The 21,089-nt window shown below is 46.5% G+C and overlaps 2 protein-coding genes across 7 annotated transcripts in view; one reads left to right on the forward strand and one right to left on the reverse strand.

Moving 5' to 3' along the window:
- The window catches only part of GTF3C1 (general transcription factor IIIC subunit 1), a 72,736-nt gene extending 64,904 nt beyond the window's left edge, over window positions 1-7,832 (reverse strand). The window contains exons 1-4 of the mRNA XM_059898778.1: window positions 7,587-7,832; window positions 5,636-5,845; window positions 2,745-2,921; window positions 1,854-1,997 (exon numbers count right to left, since the gene is read on the reverse strand). Of these exons, the coding sequence (XP_059754761.1) occupies window positions 1,854-1,997; window positions 2,745-2,921; window positions 5,636-5,845; window positions 7,587-7,807 (752 nt within the window). The 5' untranslated portion in view covers window positions 7,808-7,832. The remainder of the gene's footprint in view (window positions 1-1,853; window positions 1,998-2,744; window positions 2,922-5,635; window positions 5,846-7,586) is intronic.
- A 214-nt stretch (window positions 7,833-8,046) lies between these two features.
- The window catches only part of KATNIP (katanin interacting protein), a 192,162-nt gene continuing 179,119 nt past the window's right edge, over window positions 8,047-21,089 (forward strand). For all 6 annotated transcript variants that reach the window (XM_059896806.1, XM_059896810.1, XM_059896807.1 and 3 more), the window contains exon 1: window positions 8,047-8,095. In XM_059896806.1, the coding sequence (XP_059752789.1) occupies window positions 8,089-8,095 (7 nt within the window). In that variant the 5' untranslated portion in view covers window positions 8,047-8,088. The remainder of the gene's footprint in view (window positions 8,096-21,089) is intronic.

Genomic DNA, 21,089 nt, shown 5'->3' on the forward strand with positions numbered 1-21,089 from the left:
TTGTCCTTTACAGCTGGAAAGACTGGGGCTCTGAGTGGTTCAGTCTCACGGCCAAGGTCACCGAACTAGTGGCAGTGTACAGACTAGCCTCTGTGGCTAAAACTGTCATGAAATGATTCTTTAAAATGCCTTACATCTTTTGATCATACTGATAAATGGAATACTGCCTGCCATATCAGTAAACAAAGGATGTCACAGTCATCAGCAATTGCAGCCCTCCAAGGTGAGCCGGTGAGCCCTGAGGAAACTCAGGAAAGAATACCTGTCATCTAGCAGCCATCAGACTGCAGCCACTCCCCATGGTGGGCCCTGAGGAAACTCAGGATGTGAAAACACAGGATACTGGCCCCAAATAGCTGAGGTGCATATCAAAGGAATGATTTCAGTGAGCCCAGACTCTTGCACCTTGCCATACACAGAAAAGCGCTAAATTCCTTAACTTGGTTTTCTTTAACAATTATCTTTTGACGTTCAGATTACCTGCTCTGGACCTGAAGTCCTAAAAATTCCCACCGAATAAAACATAACTCTCAACTTTTAGATTGTGAATATTTTTTGAGTTGACAATACCTTAAAGTTTAGGAAGCACCAACATATTTCCTTATAAATCACTTGGTAAGAAAGGATAGGAATTATTTCATAAAGAAGTTAAGCTTTTCTAAAATTCAGGCACAAAATGTGAACCCAGGTCTTCTTCCTCGAAATACAGTGCCCTCTGCAGTAATCAGGACACCTCTCTGATTCTGAAGCCCTGGTTTCTACCTCACTTCGCTGGCTTGACTGACTTTCCCTTCCTTTGCATTTTTATTGTGAAGTGGATGTCATAATAAATGCTTACAAGCTAATGGATGCCAAAGGAAGCTATTAAAGGAGCCAAGGGCTCCCCAGCTGTGTGTGGGTGGGGGGGTGTTGGAGGAGGGGCGGAGAGGAAGGTATTGTCATGCAGCTGGGAAAGGTGAACTTGGCTTTAACTGCCCACAGGTTTAGCAGCAGGGAGGGCATATATATGGGATCCAGAGACGCCCACTTCTCCATTTTTACTGCCTTTCAATGAATGAAAGAATAGATGAAGGCACAGATATTCACTGCGTATGAACTAGTACCAAGCTGTGTCATGGCCATTCTACAGAAAAGGAAACAGTGGTTCAGATAGGTCAAGTGATCGTGCCCAAATCAGGAGCAAAGATTTAAATACAGATCTTGACTTAGTCCATTGTTCTCTCTTCTACCCACAGAACTCTGTCACCATAACAAATCAAATTTGACTTATTTACTTTTATTTTTACACTCCCAAATTTCACCAAAATGTTAATAGTTCCTATTGCTGGGCTGTGGGGTGATAGGTATTTTTTGCCCTTCTTTTCTATATAATTTCCAGATTTTCTAAATAAGCAAGACTTATTCTCATAATCCAAAATAGGTGGTAAGTATCTTTTTTGGGGGGGGGGGTATTTATTTATTTATTTATTTATGGCTGTGTTGGGTCTTCGTTTCTGTGCAAGGGCTTTCTCTAGTTGCGGCAAGTGGGGGCCACTCTTCATCACGGTGCGCAGGCCTCTCACCATTGTGGCCCCTCTTGTTGCGGAGCACAGGTTCCAGGCGCGCAGGCTCAGTAATTGTGCCTCCCGGGTCTAGTTGCTCCGCGGCATGTGGGGTCTTCCCAGACCAGGGCTCGAACCCGTGTCCCCTGCATTGGCAGGCAGATTCTCAACCACTGCGCCACGAGGGAAGCCCCTAAATATCTTTTTTTAAAAGCTAGTCATATTCTGATTTGGCCTCTAGGATTTTTAAAGGTATAATACACATGGCTGAAGGACAGAGGTAAGGGAGCATTCTGGTGTCTCACACTGTACCTGTCCATGTGAAACCGATTCAGGAGGAGGAGGATTGAGTGCTGCTGGGCTCCGGTGGGTAATCGGATCACATGTGACTGCATCGTAATGAGCCCATTTTTGTTCAAAATTTTCCTATGATAGTGGAGCTTCCCAGCATCAACCCTGGAGGAGAGGAAGAGAGTGGGCGGTCATTTTGCTTTGTTGGTTGCTTTCACCCCACAGTGTGGAGGACATGAACACCAGAGACACACACCTCCTATCCAGCCAACCTAAGAGAACAGTTGCTATGTGACAATGGCCTTGGAAAGAACAGCCGTGCCTCAGCCTAAGGCACACCCCAGACCCCCAAGAGAGGTGGATGGGGAGATGGGGGTAGAGGATAGGGGAAACGGAGTGGGAAAGGATGGCTGGCGAGGGAGACAGTGAGGGTTATACTAGCAAGGAGCTGATCAGACGTGGGTCTCTAATCATATAGCGGCCAATAACCAGGGTCGCCATGCATTGTGGCTCGCCAGGTGGTCTCAGTTTATGCCCCTTGCCTTGGCGTCCCTTCTGGTCATCTCCACCTTCCACTCTCAAAATGTCTGGTTTGGACAATAAATTCTATGGTCACCCCAGGGTGTCTCTCTCTTTCTTTTTTTTTTTCTTTTTTCAGCCGCACCATGAGGCATGCAGGATCTTAGTTCCCCAGACCAGGGATCAAACCCATGCCCCCCTGCAATGGAAAGGCAGAGTCTAAACCACTGGACTGCCAGGGAGTCCCCTTTTTTTGGTCTTTTTTTCCAGGGTCTCTTCAATGAGAAAGCATCGTGCTTCCAATCACCATGGATGTGGGGACTGCCCAGGTGGCAGGGCCCAGTGATCAGGGAGCCCCAGCATTTACAGCAGAGAAGCAAAGCATCCCCTCACTTGAAAGCAGTGCTGTGGAGGTCTCGTTGGAGCTCTCCTTGCCACCGGGACCGGCCTAATCGCTCCAAAATGCAGTAGGAGAAGTCGGGGAGCTTCAAGTCGGGGTCACCCTCCAAGCCGATCAAGGCCCGGTACCGCATGTCTTGGGAGGCAACGATGATCAGTTTCTTCCCCCACCTGCAAATCAGAAGCCACCGCAGGAAGAAATAACTGTAATTGATTTTTAAGAATATCGAAATATAAAAAAGCAGAACCTTAGTGAACCATCATTTCCTGCTTCTTCTTGGAGGTTCACAATCCCCCAGTTAAGGAGGTTTCCATCCTAGAACCACAGAGCGTTCAGGGGGAACAGAGCCAGTCTCACCAGTTCCTTGCTCAGAGCCCTCCCCGTCCGGCCAGGGCCCTCAGGCCATACCCCCGACTCCCCACCAAGGCCTGGCCCTGCATCCACAACAGCCCCGCTGGTCCTCTGCCCAGCTGCTCTACCCTCACATCTTCAGGCCACTGATTCTCATCATTCAGGCCACTGCTCAGATACCAACACCCCAGGTCTTCCTGAAAATGCTAACCAGAGTCTATCCCCCGCCTCTGACCATTTCCAGACTCTTCACAGCACCTGGCACTCTCAGAAATGGCCGCTTTTTTGGGTACACATTTCTGCAATAAGCGCCATAAGAGGGGGCAGGTTGTCATCAGGGTCCCCAAGACATCCTCAGGGCCTAGAATGGTCTGGTGCACAGCAGGGTCTCTGTAAATATCTAATAAGTGAACAAACTTGTCTCCTGAACTGGATGGATAAAACAAACTTCAGAATCAAAAACAGTGCCCTGTGTCATCAGTGGACCTGCAGCCTGTTGGAGACCAGACTTGGGACAAATCATTAGTTCCTCCTACTGTCTTGGTGTGCGAAAAATAATGCCTGAAAAAGAGGCCAAGAACACTTCCCAGCCAGGTGCTTCGAGATGTCGCAGCTGGGAAAACTGACTTCTCTGCTGAGGTCGAACAGTCTACGGCGCTGAAGATGGAGACTCCACCCTGGTGCCTTGCCTGCTGACTTAAATGGCCATCTTGGGCAGATTGTCTCAGGTCCTAGCCCTGCCAGAGATCCCACAAGGGTGCGCTGGCAGAGAAGCCATCCCCACTCACTCCTTGGCATCGAGACGCACCAGTTGGAGGAGCTCCCTCTCCCAGGGGAATGAGTCACCAAGGGTCCATATTAGAGCCGGGCTCCCAACCCCTCCCACCTAGAGCCACCATCTACTGCCCCCAGCCTGTGGTTTACAGATGCCTGATCGCAAGGCCTGTCTTCAGTCACATCGCTCAGTCTGACAGTTCCTCCTCTTGCCCCCCTTGCTGCCCAATACCAGATGACTTCATCGCTCCCACTGAACGGGCAAAAAGGTAAAAGAGGAGGTTGTCAACGGTTTCCTTTAACTGCAGCTTCCTTCACATTGCCTGTGACCCATAATTAGTCTTCCGCATAGTCACAGGCTCTGTATGGTCCATCTTCAAAAAGAATGTGAGGCTGTGCATACACGTGACGGACAGAAAGTCTACTTTTCTGTGTCTGCGTGTCACAAACTTAGGACCTGTGTTCTCTGTCTCGAAACAGGCTCATTGAGTTAAACTGGAAGAGGTCAGTTGAGAAAAGTTTGAAAACAGGGGAACTGATTTGCTGCTTTAAGAATGTGTTCAGGGTGGTTTACTCCCCTGTCCCATCAGAACTCCAACATCTCCCAGTAGCTGACTCTAGGACTTCTGCCCGAGGCCCAATTTGCTGACCCTGGTCATCACATAGGTTATCCAACACTGATTAAGCGCCACGCAAAGTACCGGAGATGCCAAGATAAATAAAAATGGCATCTGCCTTCACGGAGCTCAGAGTCTACTGAAGAGAAAGACAAGAAAAGGAACACTTACTCTGGGATTCGATAACTGTGTGTCAAGGTCATGAAATGACATGTACGAGGAGCCCCCATTCAGGCCTATGTGTGTGAAGAGAGCCTGTGTGCGGTCACCAGGGAGGGCTCTTCCTGAGCTGGCAGGAAGCTGGGTGGGGGAGGGTCAGGAAGCAGAAGCTGCAAAGCTCCAGAGCCAGAGGAGGGGAGGGGAGGTCAAGAGGGAGAAAGAGTGAGTATAGCTGTTTCTTCCAAGAAGCACGGCTGCAGCAACAGAATCACAGCTACAGGGGATCCAAGGCCAAGGGGTCTTGTTTTAAGATGAACGAGCCATGGTAATGGGCTGACGAGAAAGTACTGGTCAACAGGCAAAAGCTGAAAATAAAGGAGAAAGAGGAGCTAGCTGACAGAGGTAGGAAAGAGCACGAGGTAGAGGGGAGAAACGGAGGAACAGAAGCATCCAGATGACTGCCCGAGGCAGGGCCCGGTTTCCCGTCTCCCCTGAGGTGAGGGAGGGGGAGAGAAATATGGGCAAGTCTGCAAGCTGAGGAAGAAGGTGGCAACTAGGAGAGTTCACACTGGAAGCTTCTCCCTGTTCCGTCAAGTAGGAAGGGAGGTGGGGATGGGGCGAGGGGCTTGAGGCAGTCTGGGAAATTGGGACCCTGACTGAAGACTCACAAAAGTACGGCTGGGCAGCAGAGGACGCAGCCTGGACAAGAGAGCGAAAGGCACCCATCCAAATGACACCTGCCTGTCCTGCCCAAAGGGCCAGGCCTGTGGACACAAAGGGAAGAGAAAGGCAGCGCCCCACCCCCGCCCCCAGCAAAACTAGCCCCAAGAGGAGGGGAGTGGTAAAGGCCGAGGACTGGCTTGGGGCAGGGCCGACGCACCCTGATGGGCACGAGGGTGGCACGCCCGTTGTGGCGTTCTGACCACACCCCCAACTTAAAGCAGGATGATGCCCACAAGTTTCCCATGATGCAAATCAGTTACCTGCCAAAGGCTTCCACCATCGTACAGCGGGGCTGTAACATCTTGGTCCTGATGTCACTGGTAATGTTTTTCCTCTCCTTAAAGTACTGGCATGAGCCCTGGATGCCGTCTTTATTCTCCAAGATCATATGAATGGGGTAGACATCCTCCAAAGGGACCGGGTCCCTCCTGGACTCCAAAATGCCAGTTTCCAAATCAATTTCTTCATACCTAAGGGGGAGATCACAGATATCAAACCACAGCTCAGCCTCAGAAATGACACGTTTGGCGTGTTCTTCCGACAACCTCTGGCAGAGGTCGGAGAGAGGGAGTGCGATTACCTCGTCGCACCTGCCTTGCAAACACAGGTCATCTTAACAAGCAGCGTCCCTGCCTCTCTATCCCAGACAAGAGACTTTTCTAGGAGCCTCTGAATCCACCCTGGACGCTGAATGCTGAAACCAGAACCACCTTCCTGGCCCAAGTCATGGCCTTTTTGTTTTCCCCCCAATCCAGTGCCTGGTCTCCAAACCATCAAGTTTGGACTTAAGGACTCAAGGCTTCCCTACTTTAAGATGTTACCTTTCCACATGTCTTTAGTTATCCCTCTCGTACTTCCATCCATTTTTATGGTTTCAATTATCACTTGCATGTTAACAATTCTCACCATCAAATCCTCGGTCCTGTTTTTCCCCCAAACATTAATCCTGCCTTCAGCTGTCTACGCCTCAGATTTGATGAGATCAAAACTCAAGTTATGACTGCCACTCCCCACCTCCAATAAAGTCCCTCCTTCCCCTCCTTGGCACCACTTTCTCCCAGTCTGGGTTCAGATTCTGGGTTGATGACCCTCTCTGCATCTCAATTTTCTCTTCAAGAAAATGGGGATAGAATATCCAGCTCCTAAAGTTGTTGCAAAAATTAAATAACTTGCTATACGTAAGGATCTTAGAACAGTTCCTGCTTACAATAAGCATACATGTAAATGTCAACTATCATTCCTCGTTCACTATCTCCAGTTCTACACTTCAACCAAACTTAACGTACTTCTCTTCCTTTGGAATACTCTGCCAACTGGCTACCTAAATCCAACCTTTAAGTCTTGTTTTAGACAGTATTACCTCTGGGAACCTCTCCCGACCCTCACAATATGGCTTAAGAGCACAGACTTGGGAGACAGACGGCCTGGGTTGAGTCAATACTCAGTTACTTACAATATCCATAACTTTGGACGGGTTACTTAATCTCTCTCTATCACTCAGTTTTCTTCTCTGCAAAATGGGGAAGATAACTGGGAATTCCCTGGCAGTCCAGTGGTGAGGACTCGGTGCTGAATGGGGAACTGAGATCCCGCAAGCCCCGTGGCACAGCCAAAAAAAAAAAAAAAAAAAATGGGGAAGATAAGAGCACCTTCCCTCATAGTGTCACTGTGAGAGAATGAAGTGGGTTCAGTCTCCAGGAACAAGATCTTAGAATAGTACGAGGCCATAACGAGCACTAAATAAATGTTAGCTATTATTATTGTTCTTGTTGTTGCTAAGCTTGCCGTCGTGAAGATCTCTAGCTGCCTTAGGCTCTCTAATCCAGCACTGAATGAATGCTCTGTTCTGTGGAACTCAACTGTCTCCAGTCTTGATCTGAACAGCCTTCCTGCTCCAATCCTAAGCTCCACTTCAGAGGAAATACTCTTTGAAACCCAAAGAATATCCTCCCAGTCCTGCTCACCACCACCCCAAACACACACGAACATAATGGAACATCACCAGATGACCCCCCCCCCAACTCCATCAGACGCCTGGGTCCTGCCAGGCCTGAGGGACCCCAAATCAGCCTTTCTCTGCGCCTCCATCAGACTCCGGGTCTTTCTTCCGCTCCACTCCTTTTTCTCCCCTCCCGTAAGAACCTGGCCCCCTCGCAGCTCCATCAGACCCGGGTCTCTGCCCCCGCCCGCCCGCAGAGCCAGGCCGCTGACCGGTCTTGGAGCTGGAGATCCGGTCTCGCCCGAGGCTCCTCGTAGAAGCTGATGCCCGGGTGCGTAGCAAGGGCCCGCCACAGAAACTCCTGCGTGTAGGGCTCCAGAGGCAGCGGGAAGGGCGGCACTCGCGTCTCCAGACGGCTCCAAAGCGCGGGAAGACACAAGCCATCAAGCCCCTCCAGGGCCACCTCGTCCAACAAGGACTCCAGCGCGTCCATTGCTACTTCAGTTGGCAGCACCCGGGGCGCCTGCGCACCACGCCGCCAAGGGCCCTGCTCCAGAGCGCCTGCGCACAACGACCGGCAGCCAGGGAGGCGGGGCGGATCCGGGGACCGGAGGAGGAGTTCCAGAGCATGGTCGTGCTGTCACTCCCTTTGGGGGAGGGTTCATTCCGTGGAACTCCATTGCCATTGGTCCGGAACCCCGCAGTAACCAGGGGAACTGCAAACAGTGTAGAGGCCGCTTCCGGTTCGAGCACCCGGAACCGCCGCCTCTAGGGATGGACGGTGAGTGTCTATGGGCCCCCCCGGGAGGTCGGGCAGTTACTCTCCCATCCCTCCTGAGGGCCCCCCCGCCCCGGGCAGAGCCCTAGGCCACAGACCCCTGGACCACCACTGCCTGACCCAAGGTGGTCTCCGTCTGAGGGAAAGGGAGCCTTAGTGGTCCGGGATGGGAAGAGGAGGCTGGGGGGAGTGGTCAGTGATTTGGTCACTATGTTGCCTGTGGTTGTGTTGGAACCCCGTACTGGCCAGGGCATCAGAGAAAAGGTTGTCAACTGAAAAATTATTCACAACCTAAAAGTTGAGAGTTATGTTTCATTTGGTGGGAGTTTTTAGAACTTCAACCCCGCTAGGCAGCATCTCAAGTAATCCTGAGAGAACTGCTCAGAGGAGGCAAGTGGGGGGAGCCCGGATATATAGGAGTTTTGCAACAAAGGGCAGGTAGTCTGAACGTCAAAAGATTATTGTTAATTAAAGAAAACCAGATATCCCAAGTTAAGGAATTTAGCGCTTTTCTATGTATGGGAAGATACTAGAGTCTGGGCTCACTGAAATCATTCCTTTGATATGCACCTCAGCTATTTGGGTTCAGTATGTAGGGAGTGGCTGCAGTCTGATGGCTGCTAAATGGCAGGTATTCTTTTTCTTCCTGAGTTCCCCTCAGGGCTCACTGGCTCCTGTTCAAGGGCTGCAATTGCTGATGACTGTGACATCCTTTGTTTACTGATATGGCAGGCAATATTCCATTTATCAGGGTTTAGGGTGAGAAAGACAAATAGAGGTCGGGGGTGGGGGCGTTCTTGTGTGTCCTGGGGCGTGGAACTGTGGAATACAGGAGTTGGTTTGGAAGTAAGCATCATCGTGGGGAATGCAGTCATCAGCTACTGGGAAATGGGACTTGGTAAGGGGGATGAGGGGGAGACTCTCTTTCTGTGCTTTGATGTTAATGATACTGTTCAGTGCCAGGAACTCTAAATGTTGTCAAGCAACTCGGTAAGCTTCATAACAGTCTTTTGAGGTCAGTGTTATCCCATTTTACAAATGAGAACACTGAGGCTCAGAGAAGTGAAGTATCTTGCCCCAAATCAAAGTCATCAAGTGGCAGAGTAAGTAAGGAACCCGGACACTGTCTCTGGAGCTGAATTAGGGAGTCTGAGATTTGAAAGGGATTTTAGAAGCCCTTCATTCCAGAAGTTGCAAATGCAGATATTTGCAGGGGCAAGTCTGGTGGGCTGGATTGGGCTGTGATTAAAAGTCAATTTCTTTTCTGATTAAAAGTCAATTTCTTTTCTGAAAGGGAAGCTTCTCACTCAGCTCCAACCAATTAGTTTCCTGGGGTGCTTCTCAAAATGCCACAATGGCCAATCAGTCTGAAGGCCAGATGCAGCCTGTGGGCCATCATTTAGGGATCCCCAACAAGAATCATAGAATTCTATGATTCTAAAAATAGGCTACCCTGATATCTCATTTTATAAATGGGAAGAATCGGCCAGAATCCACATAATTTTTCTCATTATACCACTGCCCCTAACTTCTGGGAAATGTTGTTCCTTTGTGATATCTGCTTAACACAGTGTGGAAAAGAATTTTAATTGAACAATCTGTTATGTGCGTAAAAGACATCTTTGCCCTTTGTACTTCAGAGGTAGTATAAAATGTCATTCACCAGTTTGCCCAGTGGAAAGGTCAATGTAATGTTGCTATAGAACAACAGTACTCACATCTTTCTGGTCTCAGGATGCCTTTATGCTCTTACCTCAAGAGAGCTTTGTGTGTATTATATCTATGATATTTACCATATCAGAAATCAAAGCCAAGAAAATCTTAAGACATTTGTCATTTATCAACTCATTTAAAAGCAATAATAAATGCATTACTTCTGAACATAAATAATACTTTTTATTGAAAAGTGGCTATATTTCCCACCAGAAAGGTTAGTAGGAAGCATGATATTGTTTTAGAGTTTCTTAAATCTCTTCTTTTTTTAAAAAATTTTTAAAAATTTTTTAATTTTTTATTTTTTAACATCTTTATTGGAGTATAATTGCTTTACAATGATTAAATCTCTTTAATATCTGGTTTAATAGGAAATAGCTAGACTCGTTTCTGCTTCAGCAACCAAACTGTTGTGTTGTTATTTTGGCTGATATATTTGAAGAAAATGGGGCCTCACACAGACATTTGTTTTTGAACAGGGAGTATTTTAATTGTCTTTTCAGATAGCTGTAAACATTCTTTTTTGATAGTATTCCGAAACTTAGCAAGTGGTAATTTCTCAAAGGTTAGTCACAATGTGGCATCTGAAACCATACTGGTGAACTTTTGTTTGTACTCTGTTAAAGCCCATTGGTCTATCTTGCCCTTTGATTGCATAGTTTACCCATGTATGATTCCGTAACATTAGGCATTGGTCATTTGGAAAGTTCACTGAGTTATGCAGATCTTCTAAATGTTGACATTGGAAATACAATATTAAATGGCATGTCATTACACAATATCAAAAAATCACATTCTTTAGTATCCCTTTTTTTAAAAAAAGAGTTTAAGTGTTGGGAAGCTATTAAACTCAAAGTACTGGAAACAAGTTTCCTACTTGTTGTCACTTGAAAGCTTGAATTTTATCATTGGCAACAAATACCATCACTTGTTTCCTTGAAGTGACATGCTCACTTTCGTATTTAAGAAAATGTCTGCCAGATACTCAAGTCTGAATAACTATAGTTTGTCTACTAGTTGTTCATTCAAGTAAACATGACATTGGATACAATATGTGGCTACTTCAGCTGGCAACTTAAACACACAAGTGTTTTCTAGGATCAACTGTTGTACTTTGGTTTATAGCAGAAGTGCTTTATGTGTACTTTGCATTTTTTCACACAGAATATTTAAAAGATGTGTTCTCATGGGTTCAGGTTTAATAAAATTAATTTTTACTCTTTCATCAGGACATTCTTAAGTGAAAATGTTTTTTTGTTTGTTTTATCGTCAGCACATGGCACTAAAGAGTATAATGACTACTGATACAGTTTGGTGCCGCTGCCTTGTAGCCACTCAAGCTATCAGCAGTTTTACCTACTGTTGCTTTTGCATCATCAGTGCAAATACCAACACAGTGAAAAAGTCTTAGAATTATGATGAAGATAATACTTGTCCTTGGGAACCCCTCTTCCTCCCAGGATCTGTGGAACACACTTTGAGAAACATTGCTGTAGACCATTTTCAAGAAGTCTGTTCAGTCAGTTCTGTTATCATCTCAGTGCTCCTGAGCATTATTATGGCCCAGTGGAGGAACTTGTCCATTTTCAGATTGGTTACAAAAAGGAAAAATTTGTTCTAAGAAAGTGTTTGCCCTAAGATTAGATTTAGCATTCAAAGGATCCCTTTTTCCTTTGCAATTTTTAAAACTTTGATCTCTGCACAATTTTCCAGGCATATATCTACTGGGTAAAGTGAGGCATACCGTGATGAATTTTGATTCTAGCCTACTAGATAGATAAGCCAAGTCCAGCCTTGTTAGAAAGATGTTTACTTCCTAAACCCACAAAAGCTTAAATGTCTGCTAAGTATCCCCAAACTGGATTGTAGTTTGGTTTATTCTTCCTGTCCTAGTCAGCATAGCTTTTCACAGCATTTTTTCTGGCCCATTGGGTTTGACTTGCGGCAGGTTCTATCTGGCTCTGCGATGCAGCGTGGTGTAATACTCATAGGTTTTGCAGACCAAATAGCCCTGGATTTGAATCCCAGCGGTGTACTCTGACCTCTCTGAGCCTCCGTTTTCCTGTCAATAAAGTGGAGATGATGATGAAGCTTACCTCGTTTTGTGTGCCCGTCCGTTGGTGAATCTATTATTGTGAATTCAATGAGACTATGCATGAACGCACTTAACACCAAGTCTGGCGTATAAAAAGCACACCTGTGTGGTAGCTGATGCTGTCATTTCCTGCCAATGTGCAGACTTCTTCCGCATTGCTGACAGAAGAGGAAGGAGGGAATATGGTGAAGCTCTCTAACAAATAATAATCTTTGTAATTAGCTCGCTCTTTGTTTAAAAGAAAACCCAGTGTTTGACATGGTTTATTTACATGAAAGTAAATTGGCAATGTGTGAGTCTCCTGCCTATGTTTATTTACATGAAAGTAAATTGGCAATGTGTGAGTCTCCTGCCTAGGTAAATGTTCACCTTTATGTCAAAGTTGAATTTCCCCCATTGCTTTTAAAATATGAGATGGCCGAGAAAAAAAAAATTCTACTCAGCTTTCCAGGAACATAATAATTAGACAAAAGTTCAGCACATGGAGATAATTAGAAAGGATTTTAAAGCTAGGCATTTGCTTTGGTTCCCCACAGAGCAAGTATTCGACGTCTCTCCTGTTTATACTGTTCATTTGCCTAGCAGACTTTCTCAAAGAATTAATAATGCCAAGATGAAATTTAGCCTAGCTTGTCTAAATAATCCCAAACTGCAAAATGGGTGACGGTTGAATTACTTAGGTTTTGCTGAAAGTCCAGTCACCGTGTCTGATCTTTTCTGTTCTTGTGTGGTGTTTACCTGGGCTCCTGGTGATATGTCTGTTTCTCTTCCTACTTAAAATAAACCAAGCAAAAAAAATAACAATAAAATAAAACATAGAAAGCATTCAGCAGGCAAAATAAACATGTGGTCCATGTAGTCTCTGTGTTGGTTCTTCCTCCTTTGCTTCCATCCTTTTATCTGATTGATTTCTTTTCCCTTGCTGTTCCTCAGCATTCATTCCATCCTGTCGTTTTAGCTCGCAGGAACTTGGCACACTCTGTTTTGCTTATTTTTCTTGGGGGCATTCCTTCAGTTACCACATTCAGCTCCTTCTGTGTGCTGGGATCCAGAGATATCAAGATGAATTTGATTGAATCCAGGTGAAGAGTAGATGGGAGTTTACTGTAGTCTTCTCCAAATTTTCTTTAAAGTTGATTTTTCAAAAGCATGTAAGTTAAAATTTTTTAACCCTAAAAAATAGAAATGTAGCAAATTTAAAAATGAAGTCTTTGTATCAGAGGTTGCACACTGAGAGTCTTGGGCTGAGTCAGCCCACAGGCATATTTATTTGACCCATAATGTTTTTCAATTTTTTGAATTAGTTGTCAACATTGAAAAATTGGGAGATTTCTCATAAATCTCTGATTATGGTGTTTTCTTTAAAATATCAGTAAAGTTGATTTATCAATCTCAATAAAAAGCAATAAAGTTAGCACTGAATTGAAATTCTGCATGGCAAGAGTTCCCTCAGCTGGAGCTAAGTGGAGACTGCCCCCTAGAAAGGAGGTGCCCTTTCCAATCCATCACAGCCTCTACCTGGCTGGCTTCCCTCATTGCCTCTGGTACCTGCCTGGCTTCCCTCATTGCCTCTGGTACCTGCCTGGGACCGTGTAGGCTTTTTTTTTTTCTCTAATATTTATTTATTTATCTATCTATCTATCTGGCTGTGCCGGGTTTAGTTGCGGCATGCGGGATCTTCGTTGTTGCATGAGGGGATCTTCAGTTGTGGCATGCGAACTCTTAGTTGTGGCCTGTAGGATCTAGTGCCCTGACCAGGAATCGAACCCAGGCCCTCTGTGTTGGGAGCGTGGAGTCTTAGCCACTGGACCACCAGGGAAGTCCCCTCTGTAGACATTTGAAGTTACAGTCCTGCTCTAGTATTAACTGGGACAATTTTGAAAACCTCTACATACTTCATTGTGTGCCATACTGTGCTTTACTTGTTCTTTTAGTTGTTTTTTTAGAAGTGTAGTTTATTTATTTATTTATTTATTTATGGCTGTGTTGGGTCTTCGTTTCTGTGCGAGGGCTTTCTCTAGTTGCGGCAAGTGGGGGCCACTCTTCATCGCGGTGCGTGGGCCTCTCACTATCGTGGCCTCTCTTGTTGCGGAGCACAGGCTCCAGACGCGCAGGCTCAGCAACTGTGGCTCACAGGCCTAGTCGCTCCATGGCATGTGGGATCTTCCCAGACCAGGGCTCGAACCCGTGTCCCCTGCATTGGCAGGCGGATTCTCAACCACTGTGCCACCAGGGAAGCCCCTCTTTTAGTTTTAATCTGGAAAAAAAAAAGTGGGGGAGGATATATTCTCTTCACTGAAGAACTTCATAGTCGAGTGAGAAAGCCAGACATAAACAGATAACTATAGTCCAACATGGGGGTCCCCGGAAGATAACATTTGTAAAGGTCTTCCCCACACCCAAAGCACTCTGGTCCACTGCTGGCTTTTGTAAATAAAGTTTTATTGGAACACAGCCACACCTATTTGCATACAAATGCACACCAACAGTCTATGGCTGTTTTCATGTTTCAGTGGCAGAGCTGACTCATTGTGACAGGGAACAGATGGCCCCCAAAGCCAAAAATATTTACTGTCTGGCCCTTCACAGGAGAAGTTTGCCAACTTCTGCTGTAGAGGACCCAGTTTGGTCCTTCAGACAGCTCAATACGATGCTATAATTGTGCTCCTTTTACACCACACAGCTAGTTGGTGGCAGAACCAGGACTCAGCTGAATAAAGTCTACACTCTAGTGTGTCATCAAAGACCCAGCCCAGCCCTGTCCCTGCCAGTGTGTGGCTAGGTTCTCACACCTGGGGAGTGAGTCTGCGGGTGAGGCTTGCCCGTTAGGCTGGTTTAAAAGACACTGTCCTCGACTACTTTCTTGGCTCCCTCCTGGATCTGACCCTGTGGCTGCTTCTCTGTGTCCACGTAGGAGGGGCTTACGAGGAGCAACATGGTTGGTTGGAAGGAGGAGCTTGGAGCTGTTCACAGAGCACTTTATGTAGGAATAAGAAAGCGTCCATTAATACCACTGGACTGACTACTGGTGCCCCATGGGTTTTGTTTTGTTTTTTTAAGATTTTTTTCATGTGGACTATTTTTAAAGTCTTTATTGAATTTGTTACAATATTGCTTCTCTTTCATGTTTTGGTTTTTTGGCCGCTAGGCATGTGGGATCTTAGCTCCCCAAACAGGGATGGAACCTCACCCCCTGCATTGGGAGGCAAAGTCTTAACCACTGGACCACCAGGGAAGTCCACCCCATGGGGTTTTGAACAGCCTGACCCTTGTAACCTTAACAGTTGCCCTGTGGACATAGCACCTTTAATCGGAGAATTTCCCTGGGGAAGCAGTGCCCCCCTCCTTTCCCCTATCCCTCGGTTGGTCTCCCTCTTCATCTTTAGACACTCACCCACCCATTCTCATGCCCAGAGGTTTTATACTGGGCTGAACTGGGTCCATAGATGTGTTTTCCCACATTTAAAAATAATAATTTCCCATAAAAACCTGGACATTTCAGTCTCTTGATAAAAGGGAGCTTTAGCCCTGGGGCCGTGTAGACCTGCCTTCCTACACAGCCCCAGTGGCCACCCCCTTGACCTTGGGCATGTGATAACAGTTTGACTCAGTCTTCTGGCTGGTGGTGCCAGTCATCAAGTGTTTACTTCTTGCATTGAGAATGTTGGCCTGACCCTACAGGCATCTGTGATTTCAGCCCCTAGCCAAGCCACCTCAGAAAGCTGGCCGTCTCTTGAGCACCCCGTATCCTTTCCCACCTCCCTGCCTTGCCTTTGCTGTGCTCCCTGCCCACTGTGCCCTTCTTTCATGTCACTTTCACACTGTAGATTACAGTGAGTAACGTCACCTGCAGTCTTAATTCCTCCCACGTGGTGGAATCCTGTGGCCTCTCAGGCATGGTGCTGTAGCACAGGTACTGGACTCCATGCCTTTCTCCTTCTCTGTGGGTAGAGACCCATTCTTGTTCCTTTGCATGCCCAACACTTGGCCCAAGGACTGGCACAGGGAGATGCCCATGAGTGTTTGCTGGGTTGACATTGTAACCAGGAAAGAGATGAATCCATTTGTTCCTTAGTGAATTGTTGGCTGGTCTCCATTAAGCAGAGAAAAAGCCCTTGTAGACAAGCCTCCAGGCCAAGTTCCAGAGACCTCAGCTGGTTTCTCTTTCTCTGGTGGACAAGTATGGTTCCTCCAGACTCTGTCCTTTGCAGCAATTCAATGCAGTCCTAATAATATACTCTAGCCTAGCTACCTTTACTATACCCCAGAGCCTCTAGTTTTATTTTGTTCTTCCTCAACTTTTCAGTTGGCATTCTTTTTTTTTTTTTTTTTAAATTTATTTTATTTATTTTTATTTGTGGCTGCGTTGTGTCTTCATTGCAGTGCACGGGCTTTCTCTAGTTGCGGCAAGCGGGGGCTACTCTTTGTTGTGGTGCGCGGGCTTCTCATTGTGATGCCTTCTCTTGTTGCGGAGCATGGGCTCTAGGCACATGGGCTTCAGTAGTTGTGGCGCATGGGCTCAGTAGTTGCAGTGCACAGGCTCAGTAGTTGTGGCTCGCAGGCTCCAGAGCACAGGCTCAGTAGTTGTGGCGCACGGGCTTAGTTGCTCCACGGCATGTGGGACCGTCCCGGACCAGGGCTCGAACCCGTGTCCCCTGCATTGGCAGGCGGATTCTTAACCACTGCACCACCAGGGAAGTCCTCAGTTGGCATTCTTATGCTCCCCCATTCCCTATCCCAGTAAAGTCACTGTCAGTCCTACCTCCCGACTCATTTTGGAGTCCGATGCTATTATACCTTGACCACCCTTAGCTGATGGATTCTCCAGACACAGCCGCTGACTTATGTCCTTAGGGGATAGGAAAGTTACAGGTGAATGCAGCACCTGGCAGGAAGTTGGAATATCACAGATGTCTAGTCACCAACCACAGGTCCCCTGCAGGGACTACAACACTTTTCTAAACTCTAAGTGAACTTGCAATGCATTGTGCGTGTGTGTTTCCACTACAAAGGGTCCCAAACTAATTAGATACATTGTATGAACCAACATAAAATCACAGAAGGTTAGAGCTGGAAGACACTTGACAGATCTAGTCCAGGATCCCATTTGGGGAATGCTGATATATCTCAGAACACTGAGGATCCTGTAGAGATGTCATAAGTTTAGAAGTCTGCAGGGACCAGGCAGGTAATATAATGGCGGCAGTGGCCAGGGTTTATTTCCTTATGCTGATTTGCGTCGGGTTTTTTCAACACCTAAATACACTTTGCATATCTGGGAATTTCCTAAAGAAATCTGTTGTCTGCTAATTTTTTTTAATTAATTAATTTATTTATTTTTGGCTGTGTTGGATCTTCGTTGTTGGGTGCGGGCTTTCTCTAGTTGCAGCGAGCGGGGGCTACTCTTCATTGCGTTGCGCGGGCTTCTCATTGTGGTGGCTTCTCTTGTTGCAGAGCACCGGCTCTAGGGCGCATGGGCTTCAGTAGTTGTAGCATGCAAGCTCAGTAGTGGTGGTGCACGGGCTTAGTTGCTCCGTGGCATGTGGGGTCTTCCCGGACCAGGGATCGAACCCCTGTCCCCTGCATTGGCAGGCAGATTCTTAACCACTCTGCCACCAGGGAAGTCCCTCTACTAATATCTTGAAGCGCGTGTCTTCCTCCATCTCTCTGTCATCTATACAATAGAGATAATAAATGTATTCACCTCCTAGGGTTGTTGTGAGAATTAAATACATTAGTAGCTGCCAAGCCCTTAGATCAGGGGTTGGCACTTGAGAAGTACATGTTTTAAGTACTTTTGATAATGATGATGATTCACTCTTGCTGTAGACGTGGACACATGAACCTTCACTTGCATCTTTACTCTAGGGAAAAACCTCTCAGACCTGCTGATAAATGGCAACTTGGACTTGACCTCTGTGGTTGGGAGACAACTGGGGAACAGGGAGGGATGGGAGGGCACCATGCCATCTGGTGGGCATTGCCCTCAGCTCCCGACAATGGCTGCTAGACAGGAACGCAGGTCCTGTGTTGACAGATTTTTCAGTTTTTCAAAAGAATCCAGAACTCAGGATTTTTATTTTTTTTTATTTTTTTCAGGATTTTTAAATGTGACATCTCCCAAGCTTTAAATGTTGGCTGGAAAAAATATATATATATATTTTTCAACAGTTTGGAGACCAGACAAATGTATATGGGCTGGGTTCGGCCAGCGAGTGACTTTGGATGTAGTCTGATCACTGTCATGTATCAGATGTGAAGGCTGAGGCACGGGGTGTAGTTAAGAGCCCCCGATGGGCAGCCCAAGAGTAGGTGAACAAGGCTCAGATCGCTTTCAGTCCGGCGCCCCTACCCACACCGCAAAGCCTTTCTCGTAATGAGCCTGCGCGGCAGAAGTTCTGCCTCCTGCCTCCACTGGGATGGAGATTTCATTTTAAGCCTGCAGAGTGGAACTGTGAAAACCAGGGCCAAGAATTTAGACTCTCCTCTCCCTCTCTTCCTCTTGATGCTCACCTGAGGTGTTAGTTACTTCATCTCAGTACCTGGACTCTTAAATTGTAAAACGGAGATTAATAGAATGTAACAGGGAAGAGCTAAATCGGACTCCATGTTGGATCTGTTTCTTTGACTTTAACCTTTGCTTTTCATTGCTTTTGTTATTATAATCGTACATAATGGCCTGACTCAGGGAACCCTGCCCTTCTGCCTGAATGTTGAACTGAAGTGCCTTTGTTCAGCTCACAGGGAGACAATCTGACCCTGCCCACCTGTAAATGGCTGAAATTAACACGTCCCCTCACCAAGGCTGGCCATTCCAGGAGATGTTTTGCAAAACTGATGGCCCTTTTTTTTTTTAAATTTTTTTTAAATTTATTTATTTATTTATTTATTTATTTATTTATGGCTGTGTTGGGTCTTCGTTTCTGTGCGAGGGCTTTCTCTAGTTGCGGCAAGCGGGGGCCACTCTTCATCGCGGTGCGCAGGCCTCTCACTGTCGCGGCCTCTCTTGTTGCGGAGCACAGGCTCCAGACGCGCAGGCTCAGCAATTGTGGCTCACGGGCCTAGTCGCTCCATGGCATGTGGGATCTTCCCAGATCAGGGCTCGAACCCATGTCCCCTGCATTGGCAGGCAGATTCTCGACCACTGCGCCACCAGGGAAGCCCCCTGATGGCCCTTTTTACTTTACTTCCTCACCACCTCTCCCTCTCTATTATGCCTTTTTACTTTACTTCCCTCTCTGATTCTATAAAAGGAACTGGCATCCAGACCCCATAAGATGGTTATTTTGAGACATTAGTCTGCCATTTTCTTGGTCTGCTGGCTTTCCTTATAAAGTCATACCCCTTTTGCCTCAACACCTCGTCTCCAACTTATTGGCCTGTCGTGCGGCGAGCAGAGCGAGCTTGGACTCAGTAACAATAGGACCTTCTCATAGGGCTGCTCTGAGAACCAAGTGAATTCATCTATCTAAAGCCCTTAGAATGGGGCCCAGCACTTAATAGGCTCTCAGTAACAATTAGCTATCAGAGGAACAAATGCATCTTTTTCCTTAGGATTCTGGGGATCTCATGAACCAGTCTCATGTTTTCCAAGATTGTTTGGCTGATCATTTTTTGGGGGGGGGGGGATGAAAATACTCAAAAGATACTTGAATTTGGATATCCACACACATACACATATTTTCACAAATGTAGTCAGTGTCCTCACTTGTATTCTATGGGGAGCTGGGATGGGAGGAGGGGGGTTTGGAATGGGAGTGCGTTTGGGAGCTTGTGTGATGGATACAGAGGTAGACCAAAGTCCATTTTAGCCTGGGAAGCGTGTCATCACGTAGACCACTGATTAGATTACAGATGTGTGGCATTTACTTATCTTCACTATTTCAAATGAAAAAAATCAATATTTTCCAATTATCTCCAATGGTGTATTTTTTTTTTAATTTAATTTCTTTTTGGCTACGTTGGGTCTTCGTTGCTGTGCGCTCCAATGGTGTATTAAACTTACTTTGTCATATTTCATTTCACCATCCCAGAAAGAGCAGGGGGAAAGGGTCAGGAAAGCACATTGCGAGAGAAGATGAAGTCTTTACAGCAGTTCATAATCATGCCTCCTGCCCTTCCAGCATTGTCCATTCAGAAATTTAGTCATTCACTCATTCATTGATTTCAGAAATACCTACCGACGCCTACTCCATTTCAGGCACTGTTCCAGGTGTGGGAAATTCAGTGATAAAAAACCAGACAGGAAACCTCTGATTTCACAAAGCTGATATCTAGTGAGGCAGGCAGACCACATCAGCAAATAAAGATCAGATAAGTGCTATGCAGAAGATTAAAGTAGGGAGGATTGGGGGCTAGTCCACTCTGAGCAAGTGGGTCCCTTTAAGCTGAGATCTGATTGATGAGAAGGAGCCAGCATGAGAAGACCCAGGGGGATGAGGACAAAGGCTCCGAGGCAGGAATGGATCCTGAGTCCAAGGAGCAGGAGAAAGACTGGGGGCTGCAGAGGTGTGAATGTGAGGGAGGGAAGAGGGAAATGTATGAAGTGAAATACACCAGAGGACGGTCAGGCAGGCAAGTGTTATCACTTGGACTTATGGCCTTATTTTTAGATGGCTGCAGTGGGAAAAGCCAGCAATAGTGGAGGGTGGAGACCTACCAGGTGGCTATTGGAGAGATGACAGGGCACACAAAGGGATGATTGAGAGGAAGGAGCAGATTCAGGATACGTTTGGGCAGCAGAGTTCAACGGGACTCCCTCAGATCCACAAACAGCTGTTTCTGCGGAAGGAAACTGCTAACTGCTAAGTACCTACTATGTGCAGGGCAGTGTTCTAAGTGTTTCACATGTACCATCTTAACCCTAAAAATGGAATTGGAACTCTTAGGGTTCCCAAACAGGTAATGAGTGGCTGAGCGAGGCAGGCTGACCCAGAGCGTAGCCTCTCGGCCACCGCACAGCATTGTCCCCAGGCTCTCATGTGATTATGAAGCTGGCTGAAGAATGCACGGCTAAGCATTTCTAAACCAAGCAAATGCGCGGAACGGTGTGCAGGTTATAAATAACCATTTCTAGCTGCCAGCTGCTGTTTAGGTTTGGACAGGAAAAGAGAATCTTAGCATGACTTGCTTATCTCAGGTAATTTGGCAGTAAACTGGGCCCTGGGAATTTGAGTTATACAGAAAATG

The sequence above is a fragment of the Balaenoptera ricei genome, chromosome 15 (assembly GCF_028023285.1).
Source record: "Balaenoptera ricei isolate mBalRic1 chromosome 15, mBalRic1.hap2, whole genome shotgun sequence".
Lineage (NCBI taxonomy): Eukaryota > Metazoa > Chordata > Mammalia > Artiodactyla > Balaenopteridae > Balaenoptera > Balaenoptera ricei.